Here is a 26,378-nt window from a genome sequence, read left to right as displayed (position 1 = left end):
AGGCATGTTCAGTGGCGTAACACTACCTTTGATTAATAAATACTTTAGCAGTGCTAACAACTCCCAAAAAAGAAAGCTGTAGGTCTGATCTCACACTCTCGTGTACGTCGCGCTGGATTCTCACACGGCCTTTAAGATCCGACTTTTACAGGTCTCTGTAAGATTTTTGTGCTACCGAGTCGGGATAATCTTAGCTTGTTCTTAGACTTCTGCTTGACGTTAATCACAAAATTCAGTGTTTTTAAGAAGCGTCGTCCCTACGAGTATAAACGCTTAAAACAATCCTCACCCAACTAAAACTAGCGACAAACATATTGACTGTGGCTGCTGAACCAAGCAGAGAGGAGCAACACGCCGCCTTCATTTATTTATTCATCCCAGGTCAAACAGCTGTGTTTCACTCTCAAACCGCAGGGAAGTCTCACCTCTGACAGAGAACCTGCGCCTCCTTCATAGTACTGCCCGCAGTCAGAATGTGTTGGGGATCGAAGGTCATCATGGCCTTCATTTCTAAAATAGTGGCGTAGGTCAAAGCGTGGTACATGCTGTCTTTGGATCTGTCAAAACAAAGCAAGGCAGACGTTGGACAGGATTTTATTACACGGTGAAAGAAACACGTCGAGGGAGAGAAACCTTCCTTTTTGTTTTTAAAAGTGTGAATGTTCCTGAGTCATCGCCTTTTGTTCAACAAGGATGGACCCAACGAGGTTTTAGTAAAAACATCAGCCACATTTTTTTCTGTGGATCTCCCTGTTGGACTGGTTCGATATCGGTCTATTTAAAACATCACCTGTACTAGTTCCCACATTAATATGCGTTCAATGAATTACAGGAAACTGCAGAGCTTTCCCTCTGGAGTCATGCTTGGTGGTGGTGTTCTCGACGGTCCAGAGAGCTGGAGGGGTTCAGGCATCACCAGAGTACGGTCTGCTCGCACGTGAAAAGACGTGGTCTTGGTTTTGTTTGTTGGTGCTGACAGGTGTGCAGCCAGGAATGCAGTCGGTTCGCTCCGACTACACTTCACTGCCTTTCATGTGACCCGCCCCTGCGATCAGTCAGCTCCAACCGGTCGTACGCTAATGTTTGCATGAACGAATTTCAGCAGCTCACGGAAAATAAGCACAAAGCAGAACGTGGGACATCAAAGTTAGTCACGACGAACCTGAGATTGTAAATGTTGCGAACGGGACAAAAAAGCTGCGTCCTTCTCGTTTATACACGTTTAGACGCTTGTTGCATGAAATGTATACTATGCGCAATGACCCTAATAAGAAAGCAATGGCATGGCTTGAATATTAAGGTTGAACTGGTTTATAAATGGTTCTTCTAACCGTGTCCAACCGGAGTGACAACTAGGAGGAACAACAAGCAGTCAGACAATGCTGGGCCACAGGCTCAACCACTGGGATTTGCTTTACATTACTATCTTTCCCAGGGTAACTTAAGCACAACGGCAACCAGAGCTAACACTGTGAAACCTGTCGGCTGCAGACATGAATGTAGTTGTCTGACACAGCTGGCTTAAAAACAGGGCATTTGTTTATTTTTAACACAATGTTCCTTGATGCATGGGAGGAGCTGTAATGTAATCTCTTTAAAACACACAACCCCAGGCACACCTTGGACTCAGCTCTGCACACGTCAAGTCGAATCAGGAAGTGTAATCCTCGCCTTTTATTCCTGACAGAAATGGACTGAATTTGACAGCGGAAATGTATGAAATCAGAGTAAACATTTTAAAGATCAGTATCAGAGTGAATGACTGAAAACCTGCAGCAGATTCACTTCAAACTCGCTGACCAAAGCAGAACATAAACACAGAAAAAAATGTCATGTCTTGATGTTCAGATTATTGTGTTTTACAACATTTCCAAATGGAGTGGGATGGAAGAATACATTTTTATTAAAAGACTAACCTCACAAATATAGCTAAGCCTGCTTTTGGACTGTGGTCAAAGGGTAAATAGACAAAACAACTACAAAACCTGATTAAAAAAAAAAAGGACAAAACTCAAAATTATTTTTTTATGATAGATTGACTATACATGTTTCAAGTAGCAAACCCAAAAGAGATAAAACAGAACGTAAAAGTCTAACCTAAATACGTAAAACCTGTAGGAGAAACAACAGAGACCCTAGTATAAAACACCAAAGTCAGTGTTCCCTGTCAAAAGTCTAAAAATAAAGAAACACGTGGCTACTGGCTATTCTGAGGGCTGATTGTCTAAAACTGACCTGTATTTACAACCAAACTACTACAGCTTCACCACCAACAGGTGCAGTAGCTTAACAAGTTCCACAACGAACTTTCACTCACATTTATTTGCAAGAACGCACTCAAAAGCATTTTTGCATATTCCCAATATCTGATCTAGAAGTCTGAAAACTCTCAGACACTTGTGCGTCAGAGGGAAACTCCTTCTGCAGGTGACGCAAATACACAATCAGCATGTGACAATAGCAGATCCAGTCTGACGTCTTTTTTCCTGAGACTTTTTAGTGTGGTGCTGTTAAGTCAGAAGTCTGAAGCTGATAGATTCGACGTCTGATGATGCTTCCCCCCCCTCACATGAGGAGGTCCTAAAATGTACACCGTAATTATGTGTGTTTCAGGCAACATGCTGGTGGCACATTTTGGTATCTTTTTGATCCGAGCTAACCAAGTTGGGATTTAATTTCCACTGATTGTGGAAACTATATGTCAATCCACGGATTGACATATAGTGGATAATTTTAAGTTAAAAGGGACACAAGCACAATATTAATGTAGACCATGTAACTCTGATGGAGAAGATGTTTTTTTTTCTGCATTCTAAAGGTACGTTCACACCGAAAATTAACAAGGCCAATGGAGCGAGGGATTTACATGTTAGCCTTATTTAAAGGAGCGAATTAACGGTTTGCCATCGCAGCATTTTAATCGTTGCGAAAAAAGAGAAGCGAAACTACAAATAGGCGTGGTTAATGCACGTCTAGAGTGAGTGAAATTTTGCTGGAGTTCAACTATCTGAACGTTTCTGTCAATTCTCGTCACGTTAAGGGTCCTCCTCGTCCATTTATTTAAGGGTGAAAATGTTTTTATGCGTGTTGCATATTTAGACGGTACAATTAGGTTGTATTTCTATTGAGCATTGATTGATTTATTGACCGACGCCGGTGGCTTGTGTACTGGTGGGGGACAGCAGGTCTTCATGCGGGGTCCTGGACAGATGGAAGTACCGCTGGAAGCGACCTGAGATGGCCACTCTAGTATGTTTCAGGACTTTTCCTGACTTATTGAAGGCCCAGCGAGGCTTAAGCTTCAGCTTCCTCCTCAACAGAGTGGCATTTTATCTCAAGGTTTTCTGATACTTGATTTAATGCATCTCGCCTTTCACACGCTGCAGGTTTTCACCCCCCAGAGTATCTTCGACATACAGCCGTGCCTCACTGTAGATGAGTTTTAATTTTCACTTTATTCTTCCTCCTCCATAAACCACCGCAGAGCCACAGGCATGAAAAGTTCCAGTTTTGATTCACAGTTTCAGAGAGCAGAATCACAACACTTCTTTGGCTTATTTTATAGCTGTGAGGGAACTGATACTGACATTTATTGTACTTTTGTGTCAGTAGTGGTACATCCACTGTAGTGTAAGCCTATAGACGTTCATTATTTAGCATGCACCTTACTGTGTAACCTGAAACATCGATGGCTGCACCCACCAAGTCCTGCTAAAGATATTTTCTAGTCATTCTAGGGTTTTGGACCACCTGCCTCCTTGGGGGTCTGTTGGCAGCTGTTGTTAGCTTCCTCTTTCTGCTACGACTGGCTGCCGCAAACACAGTTTACTTTACACCTGCAAACCTCTCTTCCAACTCTATGTTCGAGAAAATTCAGGATATTTGCTTTTGTTTTGGTATATTTTTCCCTGTATGCTTTTGTACAGAATAAAAAAATAATAATTCAACGATTTAATAACATCCTCACAATAATAGTTTTATTTAACTATTTAAACGGTTTGGATTTGCCAATAAATCTAATCTGTAGGGAGGTTTGGATCAGTTCAGGGCCATGCATGGTAGGGAGGCAATAAACGTGATATTATTTTGTGATAATACAGCCAACAGTTAAATTAGAGACTAGACTAGGACTTTGTCATTTAACTGCACATTCACAATGTACATTTGAGCAACATTTTGTTGCTCAAATGTACATTGTGAATGTACGAGAAAAAAAAAAGACAAAAGAAGTCTACAGCTGATGCTCAGTGTAAGGGTCTGATACACATTAACAAGTTAGTCACCGTATTGTACTGCTTATTACGTTGTAATAGAAAGATAAATACCTTTATTGTACCACAATGGGGAAATTTGGGTATGACAATGGCAAAAACACATACAGTTACTCACTGGATTAAGAAATATGAATAAAAAGATAATTTAAAGTTAGGTTATAAAGCAAAACAGAATGATGTAATGATGCAGCCTCTCTCGCTCTCAGCTGAGTGCATACTTTGTCGGGCAGCTGTCTTTAAAAAAAAAATAAAAACTCACTGAATTAACTTCAGTATAACTGAATTAGTGTCTCTATTGTCTTCAATGCTATCCTTCACCAGTCAGTTTGAGGTCTAATGACTTTGATTGCTCTCACCACATGAACGGCCAGCACCTCTGTCACGGCTGTAACTCCACTTCCTCTCTCTGATAAATGAGTAACTTAAAAAAAATACAATAAAACAACCGACAGTATAAAAACGATTACTTGCTTTTGTGTAAGCCAATAAAAACAGTTAGCAGCCTTCAACAAAAAATATGGAGAATGTAATAAAAGGAGGTTGAATCTGACAAGTTAGACTTTGTGTGTGTGTTTATATTAACAAGCCAACATTTTAACTGAGGTGGAATAATTGCGTCGCCACAGTTGGCAACACCACACCTCACATCTCCCCTTCGATAGAGGAGAAAAGTCCTGGTGTGGTTTTTCGAAAGGACCGAATTAACGCTAAGAATGAGCCTTGTACCTGAAAGTTATTTCCAAAGAGTTGTTAGAATTGGTTTGTGATGTTTAAAATGATAATATCCTGCCTGTCTGAACAGTTCTAGGCCCATTACAAGCTTAACTTTAGCTTAGCGGCAGAAATGTGCCGTTTCAGCGTTCTTTCTATCCAAACCTTTTCTATTGTGGCTCCAGCTTTGTTTAACTCTGCACAGCATGGTTCAGCCTGGGATGTTTGGCTTGGTGCACCTGAAGTTAGCTTTAGACCAGATTTACAGTCATTTTCAGAATAAAGAAAGACATAAAGCCTTTGAGAAGGCTGGTTTGTCAGATTAAAAGTACCTTTTTGAAAATAGCAACCTTTAATTGAGTATTAAACATAATTTTTATTAACTCCACTATTAAAATTTATGTTTTTCTTGTTGCTATGTAATAATCTAATCTTAATGAGCTGTAAGCGGGAAATCATCATGATATAAAGAGATATAGTAGCTGGAAAACACCCACCTGTGTGTAATTAATCTCTATAATGTGATTCACTTCTTGAGTTACTGAAATAAATGGACTTTTCAATAATATTCGAATTCATTAAATATGACCTTAAAGCCAGAGGTTTGTAGTTTCTTTTCCCCATTCCTTTAACAAACACTCTTTTGAAGCCAGCGTGTTTATTGCATTCGTTTCAGTGGTGTGTTTCAGAGTGTGTGCACATGTGAGCTCTAATCAGAGCCGACTGGAAACGGATGAAGAAACCAGAGAGAGGAAACCTGGAAATACCCAGGGCCGACAGCAGAGACTCCTGCTGTTGTTTTAAATCCTCTGGGTTCCTTGTTTTTAAGCAGTCAAGTCTTTCCGGGGTTTTCTGCTGCACAGAGAACAGTATACCAGTCAACATCACACAGACGACTGAAACATTAGGACATTTTCATCCCAATAAAGAAAACTCAATACACGTGAACGTTTCTTTTAATAACATAAGATATATCACAATTTGGACGGAGTTTCATCGGATTTACCATGTCTATTCAATTATTTCAATGAGAGAGGAAGATGCATAAAGAAATAAAAGGAGTAGATATTAAAGTATTTCTTCACTAAGAAGCTTTATCTTAAAACAATGTAGATTTGAAACAGATATAGCATGATCAAGAACATACAGTTGAAACCAGAGATTTACGTATGCTATACAACAAGACACCTAACCTTTTTCTTGGATTTCTCACATTAAAGTAGGATAAATGTTCCTTTTTTAGAGATCAGTTAAAAGAAAATTATATAATAAGAATTTATAAAGCTTCCGTTATATTAAAAATATATATTTCCTTAATATTTGACAGACTTGCCTTTCAAACTGTATGACTTTGGTCAAATATTTTCCACAAGCTGTAACTAAACCAGGTTTGTAGGCCATCTTGTACTCGCACACTCTCAGCTCTGCCCACAGAGTTTCTTTGGGACTGAGATCAGAGTTTTTCGATGCCCTCTCCTAAACTTTCTCCTTTCTTTAAGACACTTAATAACTAAAACGGCAGTATGCTTAGAGTAGGGCTGTCCAAACTTTTCGGCTGAAACTGTCAACTAAAAAACTCTCGAGGGTCAAAAAAATAAATGACATAACCAAAATATGGATTTTTTTATCCTGCTTTGACATAATATGATAATTTTAAACCACTTGTATCTAGCCAAGTTTAATAAATAAGTTCTAATCAAGTTTTTTAACTTTGCGTTGGAGTAAAAGCCATTGGATAGCAGTGGTCCCACGCCACACTTTGGACGCACCTGGCTTAGAGTCATTGTCCATTTGGAAGACCTATTTATGGCCTCATTTTAACTTTTGACTGATGTCTTGAGTTATGGCTTAAATATCTCCCTATAAAGGTAATTCCTCATGAAACCAAAGTATTTCAATTCAAAAATACTTTATTAGAAATGGAAATTAAATTCCAGTGGCAGCAAAACATCCCTATAATTTGCTTCCACCCACGAACTCTGAGGCTTAAAAGTTGTTGTTTTTTTAATGTAAAGATAGTCGTTATGGTCAGATTCTTCATTGTCTTTGTCTCTGGGTCCATTTTGTAAACTGTAGTCAGGCGTTTTGGGGTTCTTCAGTAATGGCTTCTTCCACTCTGAGTGGCCATTCAGGCCATGTCGGTGCAGGACTTGATTCACTGTGGACAGGGACACCCTCTGACCCGCATCTTTAAAGGGTCTTTAGCTTTTGTTCTGGGGTGGATTTTCACATTTTGCACCACAACAGGTTTATGTCTGGGACACCCTCACAGTCTCCTTCCTAACAATTTATTTCTTGCTCATAATTCTGGCATTTAGGAAGAGATTTTGGTTATCATAGCTGATCTAAAACAGAACAGATTCAATGTCAAAGGGTGAGAAAAAGAAGTCTGTAAATTAGTTTTTTTGGGGGGCATAAATTAATTGTATACAAACAAAAAACATGTTGACCCATCATAAAGACAGAAAACACACAAACGACTTTATCTGTTAATCTCACCCAAGTACAAAATTACCAACAAAGTGCCAGGAGACAGAAAGCTCTTCTTACTGTAAACTAGGACTAAAAAGAGAAACCTGGGGCTAAGGAGTGGCCCAGGGCCCTCGAACGCTTCTATGGAGAAGGAAATATTAGCCACAGTGCCACAGAGCTTCTGATAATAGTACACAGAATAAAAAGCAAACAATAGAGTAACTTGACGACAGCCCTGGAGTACAAAAACATGAGGCTGGGTGGGACCGTTCCCTTTCCTTGTGAATTTATCAACGTAACTCAAAGCAAGAAACGTTGAAGGATTTGCAACAAACGCCTGGCTATGTTGGACACAGCTACCCGTTTCTGAGCCATGACTGGGCTTTAAAAGGACCTAGTCATGGACTGACTTTATGAATTTCTATAGCAGTGGCTCACTCTGGTTTCATACAAAGGTTTCCCAATGTATGTAATAAGCCCTGTTGGCTTATTACATTTTATTGTTGTGTTTTACACTTTGTTTTTGCCCTATTTGCTATTAAATGAAGTACTATTGTGTATATTCACCATAACAAGCCCACATGGCCAGAAGTATGATATTGCGCATGCGCACAATGAGTGAAAGAGGAGAAGCAATGGAGGCGAGTGAGTGAGCAACGTCTAGCGGAGGAGCGAAAAGAAAGAGGTTAAGTAAGCCTAACCCTGTAGATCTGGTTGGTCTTCCACCACGCTGAGCTGTCACTTTACTGCGAGACGTTCCAGAACGGTCCACTGCCTCTCACCACAGCCGCGTCATTTGTCAATAAGTAAACACTACCAGGACGAGTGCTTGGCGTATATCATCTTATTTAAAGGTGAACATATGGTTTTTTTTGTGTGTTTTCTTTCTATGGTCAAAATACGAGACTAGGCCCCTTTAAAAGTTCGTTTCCGTATTACAAAGTGGGAGACTCCTCCCACACTTACTGAAAACATCATAAAACTGTTACTGTAAGTTTGTAAAATGGCCTCTACTTAACATATAAAAATATATATATATATTGAAATATTTAATACCTAGAGGAATCTAGATTTAATTTACCCCTGACATTTCTGCGGGGGAAAAACAGCTAAGAAAATTAGGCCTAATGCTGCATCCGGTCATAAAGGCAACAATGTTCCCACACAGCCTATCACAGGCAGGAAAATATCAAAGCCATTTATTTAGTTATGCATTGGCTAACATAGTCATGTGACATGAGTCAGGTTTTTTACTGAGTAATGTTTGCCCCTTCCTCACGCAGAGGCAAACCCCCTACTTTCACCGAATAATGGAAATCAAAGAGATTACAGATATTATTGTAGGAGTAAACCAGTTTCTTGCTTTTAGATTATAATATTTGAAACAAATAAAAAAATAGACTAAAGTACTTTCCATATTTAATAGGGGTGAATATTAGAAAAACAAGGAATTGTGACATAATTGTTGAGTTTTGCTCTGATAGCGTTGTGAATCTCTACATTTTCTTCTCTCTTCTCTTTTTCTTCTGTCATCCGAGTGTTACAAACACTCGGACAGCATTGCAATATTGTGCACATTAAAATAGCAATGACGAATAGGTTACAGTGTGCAGCTCCAATTTGTTAAGTGATTAAATGTTATTGAAATGATTAGTAGCTCCCGTGTGTCCTCTCTAAAAATCATAACTCTTGTGCTCAGCCGGCTTTTGATAGCCTGAGGAAGCACCCAGAAGAAATGTTCAGTACAGCCAAACACTATGGCACACTGACAGATGGAAACATATGACCAAAATTAGGTGGACATTCATGAGGAAGATAGGATGTCATATGCTGTACATTAAGCTCCACGATGCTAACATTTTAGAAAAACAAAGCAATTCTCAGTTAGGCTAATTGAAGCTCTTTATGTAGCAAGTCTATAATAACACGACACAGAGAGCAAAAGACGGTCATCTGCAGTTAAACCCAGACCCTAAAACAAATATATATATCTAAAAGTTTCTGACCCTTGCTCTTTTTCATCATTTGGACTCAGTCTTTGTTGGGACAAAGGTTATAATAGTTAAGGAGTAAAGACAACAGAAGCAATGAGGAACGCACCGGCTAAACAAATGCAGGAAGAGCAAACTGGCCACAGGATGGGAGAACTTCCAGAGCGTCTACCCAAAGCTTCTCCATGAAATGTTGATCCATTTACAAACATTGGAAGAGACAACATTCAGGTTTCAAAAAGGGAAATTAACTTTTGTGTTTATGATGGTCTTTTAAACTTAGCAGATCCAATTTTGGAGCACCTTGAGCAGCTCTTTAAGAGTTATTAGTGTCTAAACTCTGTACACCTTATGCACACATTAGCTTTTTAGTATAAGTGACAACATGTTATCAAAAGGAACATGACAGATTTATGATGTTCAACTAAACAGAGGAGGCAGTCGCACCGAAATTCTGCTTATACATGAATCCTATTATCAGGGCCAACGATCATGTTTATTTAACCACTGCATGATTTCTGTCAGGAAGCCGCTTAAACTGGGCAATTTATAAAGCTCTTAGGTTGAATGCCATCAGCATTAAGATAACAGACATACTTGAGAAGATTAATCGGACCTATTGGATGCACACAGAATAGGAAGAGAACAGAGCCTTGACAGAACCCACAAAACAACGCTGTGATTTTCAGTGAAACCCAGGGGACCTAGCTACATGAAGCAGGAAAACTACAGATTTGTTTTCAACAGAAATAGTGGAAAACAAAACCAGCAATCCCAATTAAGTAACTTAATTTGTTCACATTCTAGAATGAACAGCCTCAAAAGCAGAAGAGAGGACAGGTCCAATATAACCAATAAAAGGAAAAAAAAAAAAAAAAAGAAAAATCAGTCTGCTGACAGTTCTGCCAAATAATTTGGACATGTGCCTCCGACTGTTCAAAGTGTTGCCTTTTCATAATATAAGATTGTTTGCAGAAAAGCACATCTTTCCTCTCTCTCTGTGTCACATGAGGCTTTTTATACGTTTACCCATGAAAGCTGAAGTCTGGGGCCCATAAAAGCTGTTAACCTCTGTTTTAGACTGTGGACTTACCTGCTCAAAAGGCGGGCCTGCGCCTCCTCAAAGTCATTTCTGAGAAACAGATCAAGGGCAGCCATGCAATCCTCCAGAGCCACAGACAGGTCGGACCGAGAGCAGCTGCAGGACCAAACATATCCAGATTAAACAGTGCTTAAAATTAAATGCTGTACAATGTGTTTTAGCTAACACAAACATTAAATTGAGTAATTTCACTAATTAAATTGTAAAACAAATGAAACATACAAGTCTTGACCAAACAGTGATTTAAAATCTGCCTCTTATGGAACCAAACAGCAAAAATGCCCCTTTTTAATAAGCCGTTTCTGAATATTTTCTGCATTCTCCCTCAAATCACACAGTCACTGCTGACCTATATGTTCTTCCTGTTGAGCGCATTTTGCACAACACCAGTACGGTACTTTAGATGAGAGACAGAAACAGGAACAGAGGCAGAATGAGTAAGCTAGATGAACTCGATCAATGTGTGTTTTTAACAGTTTCTCTGCCTTATACTGCAAATTACAGAGGAATTCAGCAGAGTTAAAAGGTCTCGAAAAAACATTCATCTTAAAAGAAAACAAAAAACAAAACAAAAAAAAAACAAGATCTCTTTTCTCCACTGCTTTCTTGGTCCCAGAGTAACTTAAACCCGGTCCATTCTTTGTGTTTGGCTATGCAGGGAAAAAAACTGAGATCTCAGAGTTATCATATCATGAATTTAAGCCCAAATAATCAAATTTGTTTTAAAATAATGTTGTAAAGCTCATCAGCTACTGCACATTTTCCCTCCCATTTTTCTCTGTTAAATACCATAGCTGGGGTTCTCTTAGGCAGCACAGGGAATACATTTTACATTTGAACTGCAGCCTCAAACATTCACAACCTTCCTCCGTTTTTAAGCAAACTTTATGTGCAATTTGGGGGTATGCGCGCATATCCCAAGATGGGAGCCCTATTGCACTTGTGAATACGATGCATCTTCTTTATCTGTATTTACAGAGTTCCTGAGCATAGCATAGTGTTTTTTTTCTGTTTTTGTGGACAGTGGATGGTTTGTGTCAGGCTGCTTTTTGTTGTGGCCGTACCCCATGCACACAGAAGGTGTATCATTGTGATGAATTACGCTACGTGAGAGCTCACGAATCAGGTGAGGGTGTGACATGGTTGCAGATCTTAGAAAGAGACTAGCGTGACCAGCCCGTGCAGGTGCATGCAGGACACACTTCATGGATAAGCAACTGCTACTACCAGACTCCAGTACCAAGATATGCTGCTAGAATGATAAGCTACGATACCACCAGAGAGACTTTTTGCCCTAAAACAGTTTCAGACTCCATAGGACTGCACTGTATACTAAATGCACGCCTTAAAAACCCTGCAGAGATCACCAGCGTTTTAACTGACTTTTAACGACATGATGTAATCTTCATAGTTGAAGACAGGCTTCTGTAAGTTGGTAAAAACAACACAATCAGCCCCAGTCTCAATAACAAGACATTAAAACAGCGAAATACAAGAGCACAAGCAGAGCGAATAATATGCCTTACAGTGGTGACTAATAAACTTTTACATTCCTGTCCGTTAGCCTCACAGAGGAACAATAAAGTCATGTCATAAAGGCGCACAGCATCGCCACGATGGAGGAGCACACACAGGCCTGTGCAGGCCGGGCTAATGACATGCGGGTGACTGCCGCCTTCACCATATGACCAGCACCAAGCAAAAAACCTCAGTTTTCTGATAACAAAACACACAGTCACTCAGCCGTTTTGAGGTAAACACACACACACAGTCGGTGTCTTTCTTAATCATATTTACTGTATGTTTCAAAATGTGGAAGGGAAGAAAAGCTGAAGTCATAAATTGTGATTAAATGATCATGTTTTAAGTTATATTTTAGGTAACCATTATAATTAAACTATGGTTTTCTACAGGACAAATAACAGCCGTTAATAGAGTCAAAACAATTACAATTGTCATTCAGGTCACATGTTCTCCCTTATGTGACCACTGACTTGACCCAGCCATTACTACCATCATTTTCCCTCATGTTTCCTCTGTGCAGCTTTTATAACTTTTACACAAATTGCTTTTATTCTATATTTTTCTAAAAAATAAAGTAGAAAAAAGTCTCAGCACTGAATACTTAACTCTAGTAAAATCTACTTTTTTGGGGTCTGATCTAAGGACAGAGAAACAGAGCCTACTTTGACCCCAGTAAGTATGTTTAACTTTACATGCTTTTAATAAGATTTACTTTATCTGATGTAGATAAAGTGACTGGATTATGTCAAGCTCATCAGCTAATGTCTGAGCACCTAACCTCTTGTCCAGGATCTCAGTGTAACCAGATAATGTGTATAAAGAATATTGAGGCCTTGAAGTCTCATCTTGTTTGCTAGGACTTCGCCGTTTATATGTTTTTTTTTTTTTTTTAAAAAGGAGAAAAACAATTAACCATCCTCAGCTGATAACTTAGGGTCTTGTTTCTTAGATAATGTATTCCCACAGTTAGTATCTTCACACACCATTAATGTGGATAAACTAGTAGGATTGTTGGATACAAGCATGACTACAAACAGAAACTACACAGCTTCTAACACCCAACACCAGCAGTTCTTCAATGCACACAGACTTTGAATATTCAAATTTATAATATATGTGCATATTGGTAACTGAAGCCCATTTCTAGCTTTCAAGAAGATGAACGTACACTTCTTATGAACAACTTCGGAAGCGTGGTTAGATTCCCTTAAGCCCCCAAAACGCATCGCAGTACTTTCATTTTCTGATTTATGAGGAATACCTACAGCAAAGCTACAACATAGTGTAGATCACAGCACTATAAAAGGGCCTTTTTGTAATAATTTTATACCACACCGGTGTGATTGTTTTTGGAAAAATGTTTTTTAAAAGTTTTCTATAACCCTGCACATCTCCACATGTCAAAACATAATCCGATTTAGAGTGCTCCACTGTTTAAAATCATGTGAAGATATGACGGAGCACAGACAACGTCTGCACTTGATGTTGTTGTAGTTGTCCTTTATTGTATTGTTTTATCATTATCGCAAAATAATTCTTATTGTGATAATAATCTGGCAATAATAAATTCCAACCAATGGTCCCTGAAACCCCCCCCCCCCCCCAAACAGCCAGTATGATCAGGATTATTATTTTTGCTATTTTCCTCACTGTTGATTTCTTGAGAGCATTAATAAGTATAAATAAAAAAATAAAAAAAATCTAATTAAATGCAGTTCCTTTGTGTAGTTTGGTGATAGAAATCCCACTTCTTTATGCAACTACTGTCCTGATGAGATGCATTTCGTTACACTATTATATATTTTGAAGGTATATATGTTTATTGGGCTAAATGACATGCAGTCACAGCCACACAGTTACCTAAAAAGCTGCAAGAAGGTGTAAATAGTATTTTATCCTCATTTTTATCATTATCACAATAGTACCACAAAGAATTTGACTTTGGTTCCAATTTGCTCTCAGAGATCGTAAAAGATAAGATAGATAAATAGGATAAGATGGAAATATAAAACACACATTTCTGTATTTTTTTCTTATGTAAAAATGTTTATACTGTACACAGGCTTTAAAATATGAAGATCTGGTTGGACTGGTGCACGTAATTCTGATACTGATTTGTAGACTCCGATATGTGTTCATCAGACTGACACCCCTGAAGAAGAAACAGTCCCTGCTTTTTTTGTTTTTTTGTTAGAAGTGGTCTGCAATACTGACCTAAAAGGTAAAAGTCTAAACAGCTTGTGTGCAGGATGTCTGGGGTCTGCAGAGAGCTGCTCTTTTCTTGACTCTGGACATGTACAATTCTGGACAGAGGGAAAGTCAGTCCTGATGATCTTCTCTGCAGACCCAATTGGTCGTTGCAGTCTGGACATTTTTTTTGGATGAGCCAAACCACACAGTGATGGATGTGCACAAAAACAGACTGAATAATGGTGGTGTAGAGCAGGGGTTCCCAAACTTCAGCCTGCGATCCCAAAAAATAAACGATCCCTGAAACTGGCACCGTTTTAAAATTACGCCCTGTTGGACGTAATTTTAAGAGAACTCTTACAACAAAGTGAAGTCCCCCCCCACCTCCCATGTTAAAATAAAATGTTGAGCATCTTGTTAAGTTATATTTTGGTATCGGTTTTACAAATAAAAAAAAATACTAAATCTTTTTAACTCATCAGCATCATTATTAATTATTAATAATAATTATTAGTAACAGGACTATGAAATGATTGTGTGAACAATTGTGACTTTATTTTCGTAACATTATGACTTTATTCTGATAACATGACTACTTTTCCAATGTTATTTATTCTTGTACACAATATTATGACTTAATTCCATTGTAGACTAAAGTAAATAAATTATTGGCCACAAAGGAGTAAATTTCCACACAAAAAAAAAAAACTGATTTTGATTTAATTTCACATATTTACAAGACAAAAACTTTGTTGTTCTCTGATGTCAAAAAGTCGTAAAAGCTTAATACAAATTTTAACATTTTCCACGATTAAAAAGGTATGCATTTGCTATATTAAAACTAGGATATTCTCTAACTAATCATCTTGCGACCCCCCCTAGGGGTCCTGACCCCCACTTTGGGAACCCATGGTGTAAAGGATGACCAGCAGCCTCTGTTGAAGCTTGTACTTCTTGAGTTACCACAGGAAGTATAGTATATGCTTGGCCTGCTTGTGAAAAGCGTGAGGACCAGCTTATGCAGCTTTTTCAATAGTACCAACTTGGAGCGCTTTGCCAGGGGTCAGTTCGATTCAGTTTGCTTCCGGTGCTTTTCGACAACAACTGAACGCAGTGCACATGTTTTAGAGGGGCGGCGCAGAGACAGAAAGGTGACGTGACGACAATAATAAAACATAGCATGTACGTGTAGCTAACAAGCTATACGTTTTAAATCAGACCGTAGGTCGACAAGCGGGGATAACGAGCTGACAGAAGAGAAACACGAGAGAACTGAGAAAGTGTTAGAGCAGATGATAAAGACCAAGATAAGGCTTCTGGAAGGCATGGATTTAAGACGAAAGTATTAGCTCTCTCCGGCGTTTATGCTAGTTCTAGCTTGCTACGTTCTACATCCTAAGAAAGGGTGGTTCCTAGAAACTGAAAGCGATCCACTGTAAACACAGATGTTGAGGTGGTGAAGGAAGGCAGTGTGCCAACATATTTACTCAGTAAGCAAACTGCATGGGGTCCTTTTACTTCAGATGTTTCAGCACCAGTCGTGGAAAGGATTTGATGACCACAGACATCAGGGCTACAGGCTTGCAGTTGTTTAACAGTGTAGGGGAGCTTCATGGGAACTGGGATGATGAAGGAGCTTTTGAAGCTCGAGAGAGTCCTTTCTTTGTTAAAGAGTCCTGTTGAATCTGATTGAGGATGGGTGAATATATTGGTCAGTGTAAGTTCTCAGGCATGAGTGGTAGACATAGTCAGATCTTTCCTGGTCTTCTGACACTAAAAGAGCCTATTAAGAACTTCCCCAGAGATTTTAAAACTATGTAGGAGGTATGAATGGCTACTTTCCAACCAGCAGTGGGAGCTGTTATAGTCATTTGTCAGGGGAGAGGATTCAGCCCAAGGTGGGAGGAGGAGGAGGACTCCTGTAGTTAGTGATGGACCATCACCAAGCTGCTGCAGGGTCGTTAGCTCACTGCAGTTCCTTGATCTTCTTGGTCAGTTTGCGCCGGTCATGCTTTGAGCCTCTTCCTTGTTTCTACGCAGCTTCCGCAGTTGTGAAGTGAACCGTGGTTTATTGTTGTTGTATGAGCAACAGGTCTTGGTCTGCATGCACATCCTAACAAAAATTGATGTATGCAACATCTGCTTTGACTCATCGGTCCACCTCCTAACAATCCTAGCCACAGACTTGGAGGTTTTTCGTTTTTGCCATTAAATTGGAATGAGATGAAGCAGACAGTGATCAGATAATCCAAACAGGGCACTGAAAACAGCACGGTGTATTTTTTAAAGCTATGCAACAATGACACATGATGTCTGTACTTTGGAAGTTCATTGGATAGATTTGCACTGTTAAAATCCTCAAGAATAATGATTCTCCATATCAATTTTTCTCCATATCTGGTATCAGTTCAGCGAGTTGCATTTCAGGTAGGTGGTAGGATGTAAACACCAGATATAACCAACAAGGAGGACTCTCTTGGTGAATAAACGTGTTTGCAGTTTATACAAATTACCTCCAGTTAAGGACTACGTGTCTGATGTAACACTGACGTCAGCACTCCAACCTTTGTTTATGTAAAAGCAGATTACACAAACTCTCATTTCTTTTAAGAGCTCCACACCGCAGTCTGGACTAAACAGCTGGAAGCTCTGCATCTGTAGTGTGCAGTCCGGGGTGTGCTCACCGCACCAGGTTTCTGGGAAACAGGGGGTGGCAGATCCGCAGAGATCTCAAGTTTTCAGAGATGTCCATTTTTTCAGCTCGGGTGCAGATATTAGCCAGGTGGATTGAAGGCCAGGGTGTGCAGAGTCTCCGTTGTCAAATCTTTACCAGTGTGCCTGCTGGTTTTTATACCTCGTCTCTGTCTCCGGTAAGTCCCATAGAGTGAAATGTGTTTGGAGGCCTCGGTCCTCGACTGTCCTGGGTTTAAGTCCTGGCTACTGTCAAATAAAGACACCTAGTGCCATAAAATAAAATTAAAAAACTTTATGTTCTGGTGTGCCCCAACCAAATTCTGCGTGAAGTTGGTGTTGATGAAAAATTAAAGAAAAAATGGCAGATAGACAGTTTGATGTTTAGGAGTTCCTCTCTTGATCACTGGAAGGTGGCAGAGAGCAGAATAAACACAAAAATAAGAGAGCAAAGTACCAAGGCTGTCATCCCCAACGCTAATCTTAGAAATGATTTATACCATTTCCTTCCAGTTAACAATGGCCTAATGAATAAAAATGGATAAAAATATCCCGTCGATCACAACAATGATATCTTAGCTTTTTAAAAAACTAAAGACTTTAAACCAATTTCTACATGTGGTCTAGACAGCTACTTAAGTGTTGAGGTCAAGTTTTCCTTTTGACTCAACCAGTAACCCCATTTCTTGTCCATGTGTTAGGGTAACCTAGACGTGTTCCTAACCTTCGCAGAGCCATTTATTTCTCTTGGATGTTAAGGGTTTTGATTAATTATGTACTCATGAATTATGAGAGATTATGCCCTCTGAATAAACCAAGTGACCTTGTTCCTATAGATTCTTTTTCTGAAATAAAAATATTTCCTCACAGTACACTATACAAATGTAGAACAAAGAGTATGCTTTAAACAGCTGGTTGTCCAAGTGAGTACAAAATATTCCCTCGGCTGGTTCAAAATTCAGCATGAAAAATTACTCCTCATCATATCAGGCAGAAGTCAGCTACGAAAAGACCAAATCTGCAAAGGTACAAAGTTGTGAAGGGGCGAAGAGACCAGTGTCTTTAGCTAAACAGAACAAGAACAGGAAACCCTATTGTTCACTGCAATATAAACTTAACCTCAAAGAACCGGGCAAAAATGCTATTAATTTTGCCTTAGAACTGCACATTTCCACTGATTTTCAGTTTCATTTAAATGTTGATTTGAACTCTAATAAGTTAAACTGAATTTGATCCAATTCAATGTCATTAAATCATACCCAATCCAGTCCAGTCTAATCCAGTCCAGTCCAGATGGATTCAATTCGGACCAGTCAAGTTCATTCCAGTTCACAATTTTCTGAATTCGATTAAATTTAATTCAATCCAGTTCAGACAAATCCAGTTCTGTCCAATTCAGCGGAATATGGCCTAATTCAATTCAGTGTCATGAAATTGTACCCAATCAAGTTCAGTCCAGTCCTACTCAGTCCAATCTGGAAGGTTTGATTTCTGACCATTCCCGTCAGTTCAAGTCCAGTTCACGTTTTCTGAGTGCAGCTGAATTTAATTCAATCCAACTCAAATCAAATCTGATTTTAATCCAGTCCTGTTAAATTCCATTCAGTCCTATTCAAACCTTTGTTACTTCCAAAGAAGAGATAAATACTGCAATAATTGATAATATAAAAGTTTCTAAAAGTTATTTGTCAATTTTCTGCTCTCTCATCATTCGTCAATTTTACCCCAATGCACTACCAATAAATAAAAAGCACATTTAATAATTGAAAAAGGCCTGAAGTTAAACTATAAATAGCCAAGGTCAGCTGAATAAAAAAAAAAAAAACATATCTATGTGTGTGATTTGATTTAAATAAAGACTTTCTTGCGTTGTTTTTAATTATTCTGGTGTTTATTCTGACCCCAACTCTCGGGTAAATAAATCAGCCACACGACAACCCTGACTGTCAACAGGATTTGACTGGATGGAGAACCAATCTGATTGGTTCAAACTTAATAATTGCTCTCATTTAAATAGCTTGGATGCCTCCTCGTCAGCAAACCAGCAAGTCACTGTGTCACCAAAAGTACAACCAGTGCGGTTTGACTGCAAACCAACATAACTGGTACTGCCTGAATGGAAAACAAGCTTCTAGGCCTTTCAGGCCTGAGGCTACAGGAGATAAAGAATTGCCATTACTACGCGACACAGACCTTTAAAACCAGGAAAGAGCTGCAGACAGAAGGGGCCAAACAACCGGCAGAACAAAAAGAACGTGTTGGCTTCAGGATGTGCATACCACGCATTGTCCCAATAATTCAATAAAGTTTCAAGTCAGCAACTCTGCTAATTTCTCCAGAGAGCAACTTGCACAATGCTTTTCATTATCAGGCAGATGCACGCATAAAACCCATCACACCATGTGGTCATGCACGCCAGTTTGCAATAACACACACACACACACACACGTACGTAGCCCCACAGGAGTGACGAAGCATTAGTTTGTCGACTCAGAACTGTCATCGTGCTCGTTCCAGCCGAAATCAAACATTCAGAAGCTTTCTTTTAAACGTGAAACGAGGGAGCGTGCCTACTTGCCAGAGTGTCACGGTTAAAAAAGACGTTTCCCCTCATGTGACGTAGCAGGACATGCAACACGCAGCAGAAAATCTTACCCGTTTGACAGAGTCTCCTCTTCTTCTGACATTTTCATCTGGCAAAGTGTGTGAAAGGGAAGGCACAAGAGGTAGCAGAGACAGAAGGTTTGCAGAAGTGAGCCTCGGGCCTTCGCCAGCAGTGCGGAGTAAGAATGATCTGCGCTTCTCTCTGTGGTTGCAGACACTAGAGCAGAAGCAGCAGAAGAGAGGAGAGGGAGAAGAATGAATGAGCGAGGGGAGGGAGGGAGGGAGGTAGAGAAGGAGAGAGCGAGGGAGGAGGAGGTCGGAGGCAGCAGCAACAGCAGCCTTTAATCAGATTGGCATGACCATCACACATGAGGGGGAGAACACACAATCTGTTTGTGCTGCCCTGAACACACACACACACACACACACACAAATAAAAAACACAGACCACCTCCCCTGGTCGCCAGACTCGCTGCGGTCTCCCCTCCGATTGGTCAAAGCCAACTCAGGGGGTGCCTTTAAATGTCCACAGCTTCAGAGGCCGAGGACTTTTAATGCGCGACGGAATATAAAGTGGAAAGAAAAGAGTAAGAATGAGAGCATATAGCTCCATATAGTCCAGAGGACAAATAAAAATAACTAATTGCTGGGGCGTTCTGGCTGAGTGTGCTGCAGTGGCAGAGAGAAACAGAGAGAGAGAGAGAGAAGACTGCAGCGTGTCCTGACACAGAGGCCACAGATGCAGCACAGCAGCTCCCACTGAGGAGGGAAATCATGAATGAGGAGCTGGCACACAGGAAACAGCCGACTGCATCCCAGCCATCAGGTGGGCGAGAGAGCAGGAGCGAAGAGATCGCTTCAGGAAGGACCGACCGCAGCTAAATGTCACATTGGTTTGCCCGATCCTCCCGCTGTCAGAGTTACTGATATAATAACCGGGAAAAAAACTTCACTGCCAGTTATTGTGATGTTAAGTTGGAGGAGTACTCTGAAACGTGTCTGATGCATTTCTATTCAGCCCCCCCTCAAACAGATCTGAACATCTACAGAATGAGAGGGAGCGATGTTGTAAGGATGATGAGCAAATAATTCAGTCGGGTTGCAGAGACAGCTTTTCTGACAGTCATTTTTAAAGTCTAGCAACACATCCTTAACTAGATCTAGGCCTGGACTTTGACTAGGCCATTCTAAACCCTTAATATTCTCTGGTCCTTATGGAAGGTGAACCTCAGCAGCCTCTTTTGAAGTTTTCCAAATTTAGCTCCTTCCATCCTCCTCCCTGCTGAGAGCAGCTTCCAGTTGTATTGCTGAATGAAAAAACTCCTCCCCAGAGCATGAAGCTACCACCACCATGTTTCACTATGGGAATTCTGTATTCAGTGCCAATATTCATCCACCACACAATATTTTGAATGCTGGTGGAAAAACAATTAAACGTTTGTCTCATCTGACCAGAGCACCTTCCACGTATTCGCTAAGCCCCTCGAAAACAGCTTTTACCAAACTTTAAAAAGGACTTCACATGTTTTTTTTTTTTAACCATCAATTCCAATCCCCACCCCAACACACACTCTTTCATAAAGAATTGAACTAAACAACTAATTATTCGCATGTTGACAGATTCATCCACCTGAGCAGTGGCTCTCTACAACTCTTCAAGAGTCATCTATAGGCCTCTTGACTGCTTCTATGATTAATGCCCTCCTTGTCCGACCTGATAATTGCTGTGTTTTTGGAAGATTTTCCATTTTCAGATGATGGATCGAACAGGGCTCTACGTTTTATAACCGGCTCAGCTTTAACGTTCTCCACAACTTTCTCCCTGACCCGTCTACTGTGTTCCTGAGTCTTCATGATGCCGTTTCTTCACCGATGTTCCCCAACAAACCTCCAGGGCCTTCAAAGAAAAACCTTAGACCGACATTATGTGAAACAAACTACACTCAGATTGACTCCATTTACTACTTGGGTGACCTCTGAAGGCAATTGGTTGCACTGGATCTTATGTAGGATTATCTGATTGTAGAAGAGTTGAACACAAATAAACATCTCTTTCTTTAAGATTTTTATCTGTAAACAAATTTACATCCTGCAAGTCAAATCATTCAACTTCATAGTTGATGCAGTAGTTTGCATTGGTCTGTCACATTAAAGCCCAACAAAATCCATAAAAAAAAAAATCAGATGTAAAGAGACAAAATAGTAAAAATGGGTATGAACACATTTGCAAGACAATGAATCAATAAAAATGTTGTGATTTAGCCTGAAGGGTTGAGTTATGTGTCAACGGTGAGGAGAGAAATGTGACTGTCAGTAAAAAGAGTTTAAGCCAAATAAAAAAAAAAAAAAAAGTAAATAATGCTTAAGGCAATAATAACACTGCCCCAACAGGATGCTGAGGAAGGCGCTAAAATAGGAGGTCAGCTGGACAGGTTGTACCTTTTGGTCACCACATCAATCTTTACCCTCCCCCTGGGATGAGTGTAAAGATGACTTATGTCAATCGTTGGATTTTTCTTTAACAAAACGATCCCTAACCCTGCCCACCAGATGAATTTTCACAGTATGCGTTCACAAAACACACCAGAATCCATCTTGTACCGCTCCGGCTTGAACCGTTTGTGTCCAAACCAAAAACGGTTTGGGCCAATCACGTCGCAGTATTGTGATTTAAGGCGGGACATACCAGCTGTGACGAAAGCAAGAGCGGCTGAGCCCACGGCCAAACCAACATAAACATGGCAGCACAGGAGGACGCATGCGTAGCTGCTGCTATCACATCCGTTTGGTGAGAATCCACAATTTCTTCTTTGAAAGAAAAACAGCAAGAAGTGCCTTGAATTGCTTAGTTTGTTGTGGTTTCTGATGACGCCTGCTGCTTACGTTTTCATTTGATAGCATGATTGGCTAAAACCAACCTTTGGTAGGCGGACACTAGGTGTCGCTTCACCCAATCAGGTCGGAAGGTTCTGCTGAATGTCCCTCCTTTCCCTGAATGGATTCAATGGGAGCAGTCCCAGACTGACAATGTGCAGAACAGAGAGTGCTACACATTATCAATCTGGCCAGCCGGCTCAAATGATCCCTGCAGATAGAGATTCATTTGCACCAAACAATGCCTGCCTCTCTTAACATTTCTGTAACCCGACTCGGACTTTCTTCTTTCTTTGCTGCCCTGCCAAGCATTCAGAGCACAGCCCTACCCATTTGATGAAGGATTCACTGACCCCTCGGCGTCGCCGTTTCCCGGCAGCTGTAACCTGAAACACAGGAACAGAATTGAAGGTGTTCAGAGAGGTGAGGGCCACTCTCCGGGGACAAAGACCAGCTGAAAGCACCACTGTTGTGTGAGAAACGTAAGCGTGAGAGCCGCAGAAACCCAGGCAGGGAATACAGGGATAAAACACAGACAGCTGAATGTGGCTCGGTGATGATTTAACGACATCTGTCAGATATTGCTGACTTGACACTTTAAGGGAAATCAGGGAAAGTGGTCTGATATTACAATAGACATTAATGTCTATTAGTTCTTCACTAAAAGACTTCTAAGTCAGATCAAAACTCACTTGAAGTCTGTGAGGATGGGGTCCAGCTCTGGAACGTTTATGACAGACAACCTGGAGAAAGAAGTATGCAGATCAGCATGTTCCCAGTCCTGCACGTCATCATTACAGGGTTGCTTTGAGAGGCAATGTCTTTATTTAGCCGTTGCACTCCTCATTATTCTCGACTGTATGGACAAAAAAAAAAAGAAAAAGAAGCGAGTGAATGTGAACATACCGGCTCGGGGAGTCCAGGCCGTCAGGGATGCCTCGTGCCTGCATGGCACCCCTGTGAAAACAGCAAAGGGAAACGTTAAGACATGATCCCCTGATGGGGAGCAGAGGAGAGCTGAGGTTTACATGATTGTTTGAAATAAATTCCATGTTTACAAGAAAAGTCTTCTGAAAGACGGGAAACCTTAATTTTAAAAAGACAAACATGCATGTGTCATGTATGAAAACCACAGCCTTACTTTAATAACCCTGTTAAAAGTTAAAACATAATGTATGATGAATGTGTTTTCAACAACCATAGCTGCAAAGGCTGCTGTGTTTTCACATAAATAATAGATTTCTATTATTGATTTTTAACATTTAAACAACCACCCATGGTTGTACGATGTCAGGAAAATATGAAATTTCATATACTTTATTGCTGGAAGCTTCAATATTGATATCAGCCAAAATTACCCCAATCTTACCATCTATTTCCTGTTTTTTATTATTATTATTATTATTATTATTATTATTATTATTATTATTATTAAACAGTCTCACCAACACTATGAGTTAACATCTCAGACGCTAAGATATGGATCAGGTGAGGACATTAAGGGCTATTATTGTCCTTCCAACTACCAAAATGTACCTTGCTGTTCGATAAGCATAGTGCGAGCGTCTGACACGTTAAAAATAATATCCTGCCAAATATTTTCCACATGAAGTCCTTTGTGATTACGATATCGAATGAACTGATATTGCAGTAATGATTTAGATTCAGTATATGCAATATGCTACACAACCAACACAAAGTGCTGCATCTTGAATAGGATGACAGAGTAAATATGAGCAATGATGTGCAGAAAAAAAAACAAAATGAGTGTATTCTAAGACATTGATTTATCTAACGTTTCTATGCTTGAAATCTTATAAAAATAAAAAATAAATCACCTTAGCACTACACCTGCTACACTATAACTTGATGTGAGGCAGGCCGTCCATAAATACCTCTGTGACGAGCCCAGTCGTCACAAAGTACCTTTGTGTCTCCTCTTTTCTGTATTTTCTCCTACCTTTTGTGTTTCTATATGTTGAAATCTTTTCACCTCAAAGCTATGATCATAGCGTGACATCCAGCTCAACAGGGTTTGGCACCAGAAGCAAAATAGCTATCCCCCCCTTCTTTTGTTTAAAATTAGGTCAAGTATGTCCATCAAGGAACCTGTCGATTTGTAAGGTTTAACCAAATCCAAAAAATTTACTAATTGGTTTAGCTTTTTTTTAAGTTTAGTTGCTGTAAACTATTTTAAACATATTTTCAATGAAATATTTGTGAGTAAATAAGTCGCTCTAGTAATGTAAAGCTAGAAGAGGTCAAGTCACAAAAATTATCCCTGGCTTTCCAAAGGTATTCAGGACTTTACACCAATTATTATTATTATTATTATTATTATTATTATTATTATTATTATTATTCAAACCCTAATCTGAGGCAAAAAGGCAACTTTATCATTCAAAAAAAGTTTGACACCCCAGCTGGACTTCAGTAAGACCCAACCAACATGGTGAAGAAGTCATTTTAGCGACTATAAATAGCATATTTAGAGCAGATGGGTCTAAAAAGCACTGACCCAGACAACATTGTGCTCGCTATTCCTCTCCGTGACGTCTACGTCAGCAATCCTGACCATAATCCCCATTCAGGACATTATGAAAGTAATGCTGTCCAACAGGCTGCAGACAGGTTACACAGAGCAGGGGAGCACACAGACAGGCATCGCAGTGCTTGACTAAAATAAAGTTTCCTGAGTTAAAGCAGGAGTTTGCGTCCACGGAAGCTCCATCTTATCTGCTGCGTGATAACAAGATAAGAAGCACATGATGAGCGCCATAAAACCCGGTCCTCTCTGCCAGGGCCCGCTGCACGGATTTCTGCCTCTACTCACTTTTTGCTGTCATCCCTCTTCACGCTTCGCTTCTTAAAACTCATCCCAGGGCGCAGGAGGGGGTCCGGACAGCTGAGGACTGCGGACAGAGCAGCTGTTCACACAGGGGACATGGATGGAGGGACACACACTTCACACACACACAGCGGCAGGCAGCAGAGGACAGGACCAGCTTCCCACTCGCCTCCCACGCAGACACTAATGGCCAGGAGCCGCCGCCACCGAGCCTCTTCCTGCTTCCTGGCGTGGAAACAAGGTGTGTTGCTCCTCATCAGCATAATAATGACTTTCCTATTTAAACACGCGGGAATGTGGCTCCCGGGTCCTAAAGCCCTACGTGTTAAAGTCGCCACTAAATAAAGAGGAGAGAGACAGCCGACGAAAAGACGGAGAAAGCTTTTATTGTGGTTCTTCATTAAAATATATCAATATATAGAAAGCCTGAACACATTTATATACTTTGACAAGTTTGTAGGCAATAGTCATGAGGACAATTTTTCCCCCTAGGCTAAAAAAAAGTTATGGAGGACCAAGTCTTCCGTATCTAAAAATAAATACAGAAATAAATAAATGCTCAATAAATAAATAAGCATACAATTAACTGCCACCAAATTAATAAATGTAGGTAGAAATTAAATTATACAGTGAGACATAAATGTATATATCTCTTAATTAGCTTATTTATTTATTCGCCTTTGTAATAATTACCTTATTTATTGTGCGTTATTAAGGAGGCGGAGATATGGAAGACTTGGTCCTCCATAAAAAGTAGCCTATAAAAGGGTTAAAAAGAGAATGTGAACTAAAAATAGCACGTGCACAAACTTTATAAACACTTCTTTCTATTTATTTACAACGAGTCGTCTCAACAGTGTTAGTGTACTCAAAATAAGAAGGTGGACTTGGTGTTTTCGCTTAGTGTTACTTTAATGTTAGGATGGAATGTAATAATTTGGCTACAATATAATATGATACAAATATGGCAAAATTATTTTAAAAGTACGCTTAATCTAAAGTAGCTTGAGGATGGATAAAAGGTACACTACACTAAAGTTTGGGGTCACTTAGAATACCACAACGATAATGTCCAGACTGTATTTCTGATTATTTTA

At 39.9% G+C, this 26,378-nt stretch overlaps 1 protein-coding gene across 3 annotated transcripts in view; it reads right to left on the bottom strand.

Annotated features, from left to right (window-relative positions):
• ttc39a (tetratricopeptide repeat domain 39A) overlaps nt 1–25,519 on the bottom strand; it is a 37,954-nt gene extending 12,435 nt beyond the window's left edge. Inside the window, exons 1-6 of one of the 3 annotated variants that reach the window (XM_021324239.2) lie at nt 25,267–25,519; nt 23,340–23,390; nt 23,126–23,176; nt 22,763–22,819; nt 10,542–10,646; nt 426–557 (exon numbers count right to left, since the gene is read on the bottom strand). In XM_021324239.2, the coding sequence (XP_021179914.2) occupies nt 426–557; nt 10,542–10,646; nt 22,763–22,819; nt 23,126–23,176; nt 23,340–23,390; nt 25,267–25,310 (440 nt within the window). In that variant the 5' untranslated portion in view covers nt 25,311–25,519. Of the gene's footprint in view, nt 1–425; nt 558–10,541; nt 10,647–19,610; nt 19,777–22,762; nt 22,820–23,125; nt 23,177–23,339; nt 23,391–25,266 lie in introns of those variants that run through there. The other 2 variants (XM_021324240.2, XM_021324241.2) reach the window with 2 other exon arrangements.
• Between the last annotated feature and the right edge of the window lie 859 nt (nt 25,520–26,378).

This window comes from Fundulus heteroclitus, chromosome 9 (assembly GCF_011125445.2).
Source record: "Fundulus heteroclitus isolate FHET01 chromosome 9, MU-UCD_Fhet_4.1, whole genome shotgun sequence".
In the NCBI taxonomy this organism is placed as follows: Eukaryota; Metazoa; Chordata; class Actinopteri; order Cyprinodontiformes; family Fundulidae; genus Fundulus; species Fundulus heteroclitus.
The sequence above is the reverse complement of the archived record's forward strand: the minus strand, read 5'-3'. Positions and strand labels throughout refer to the sequence as shown.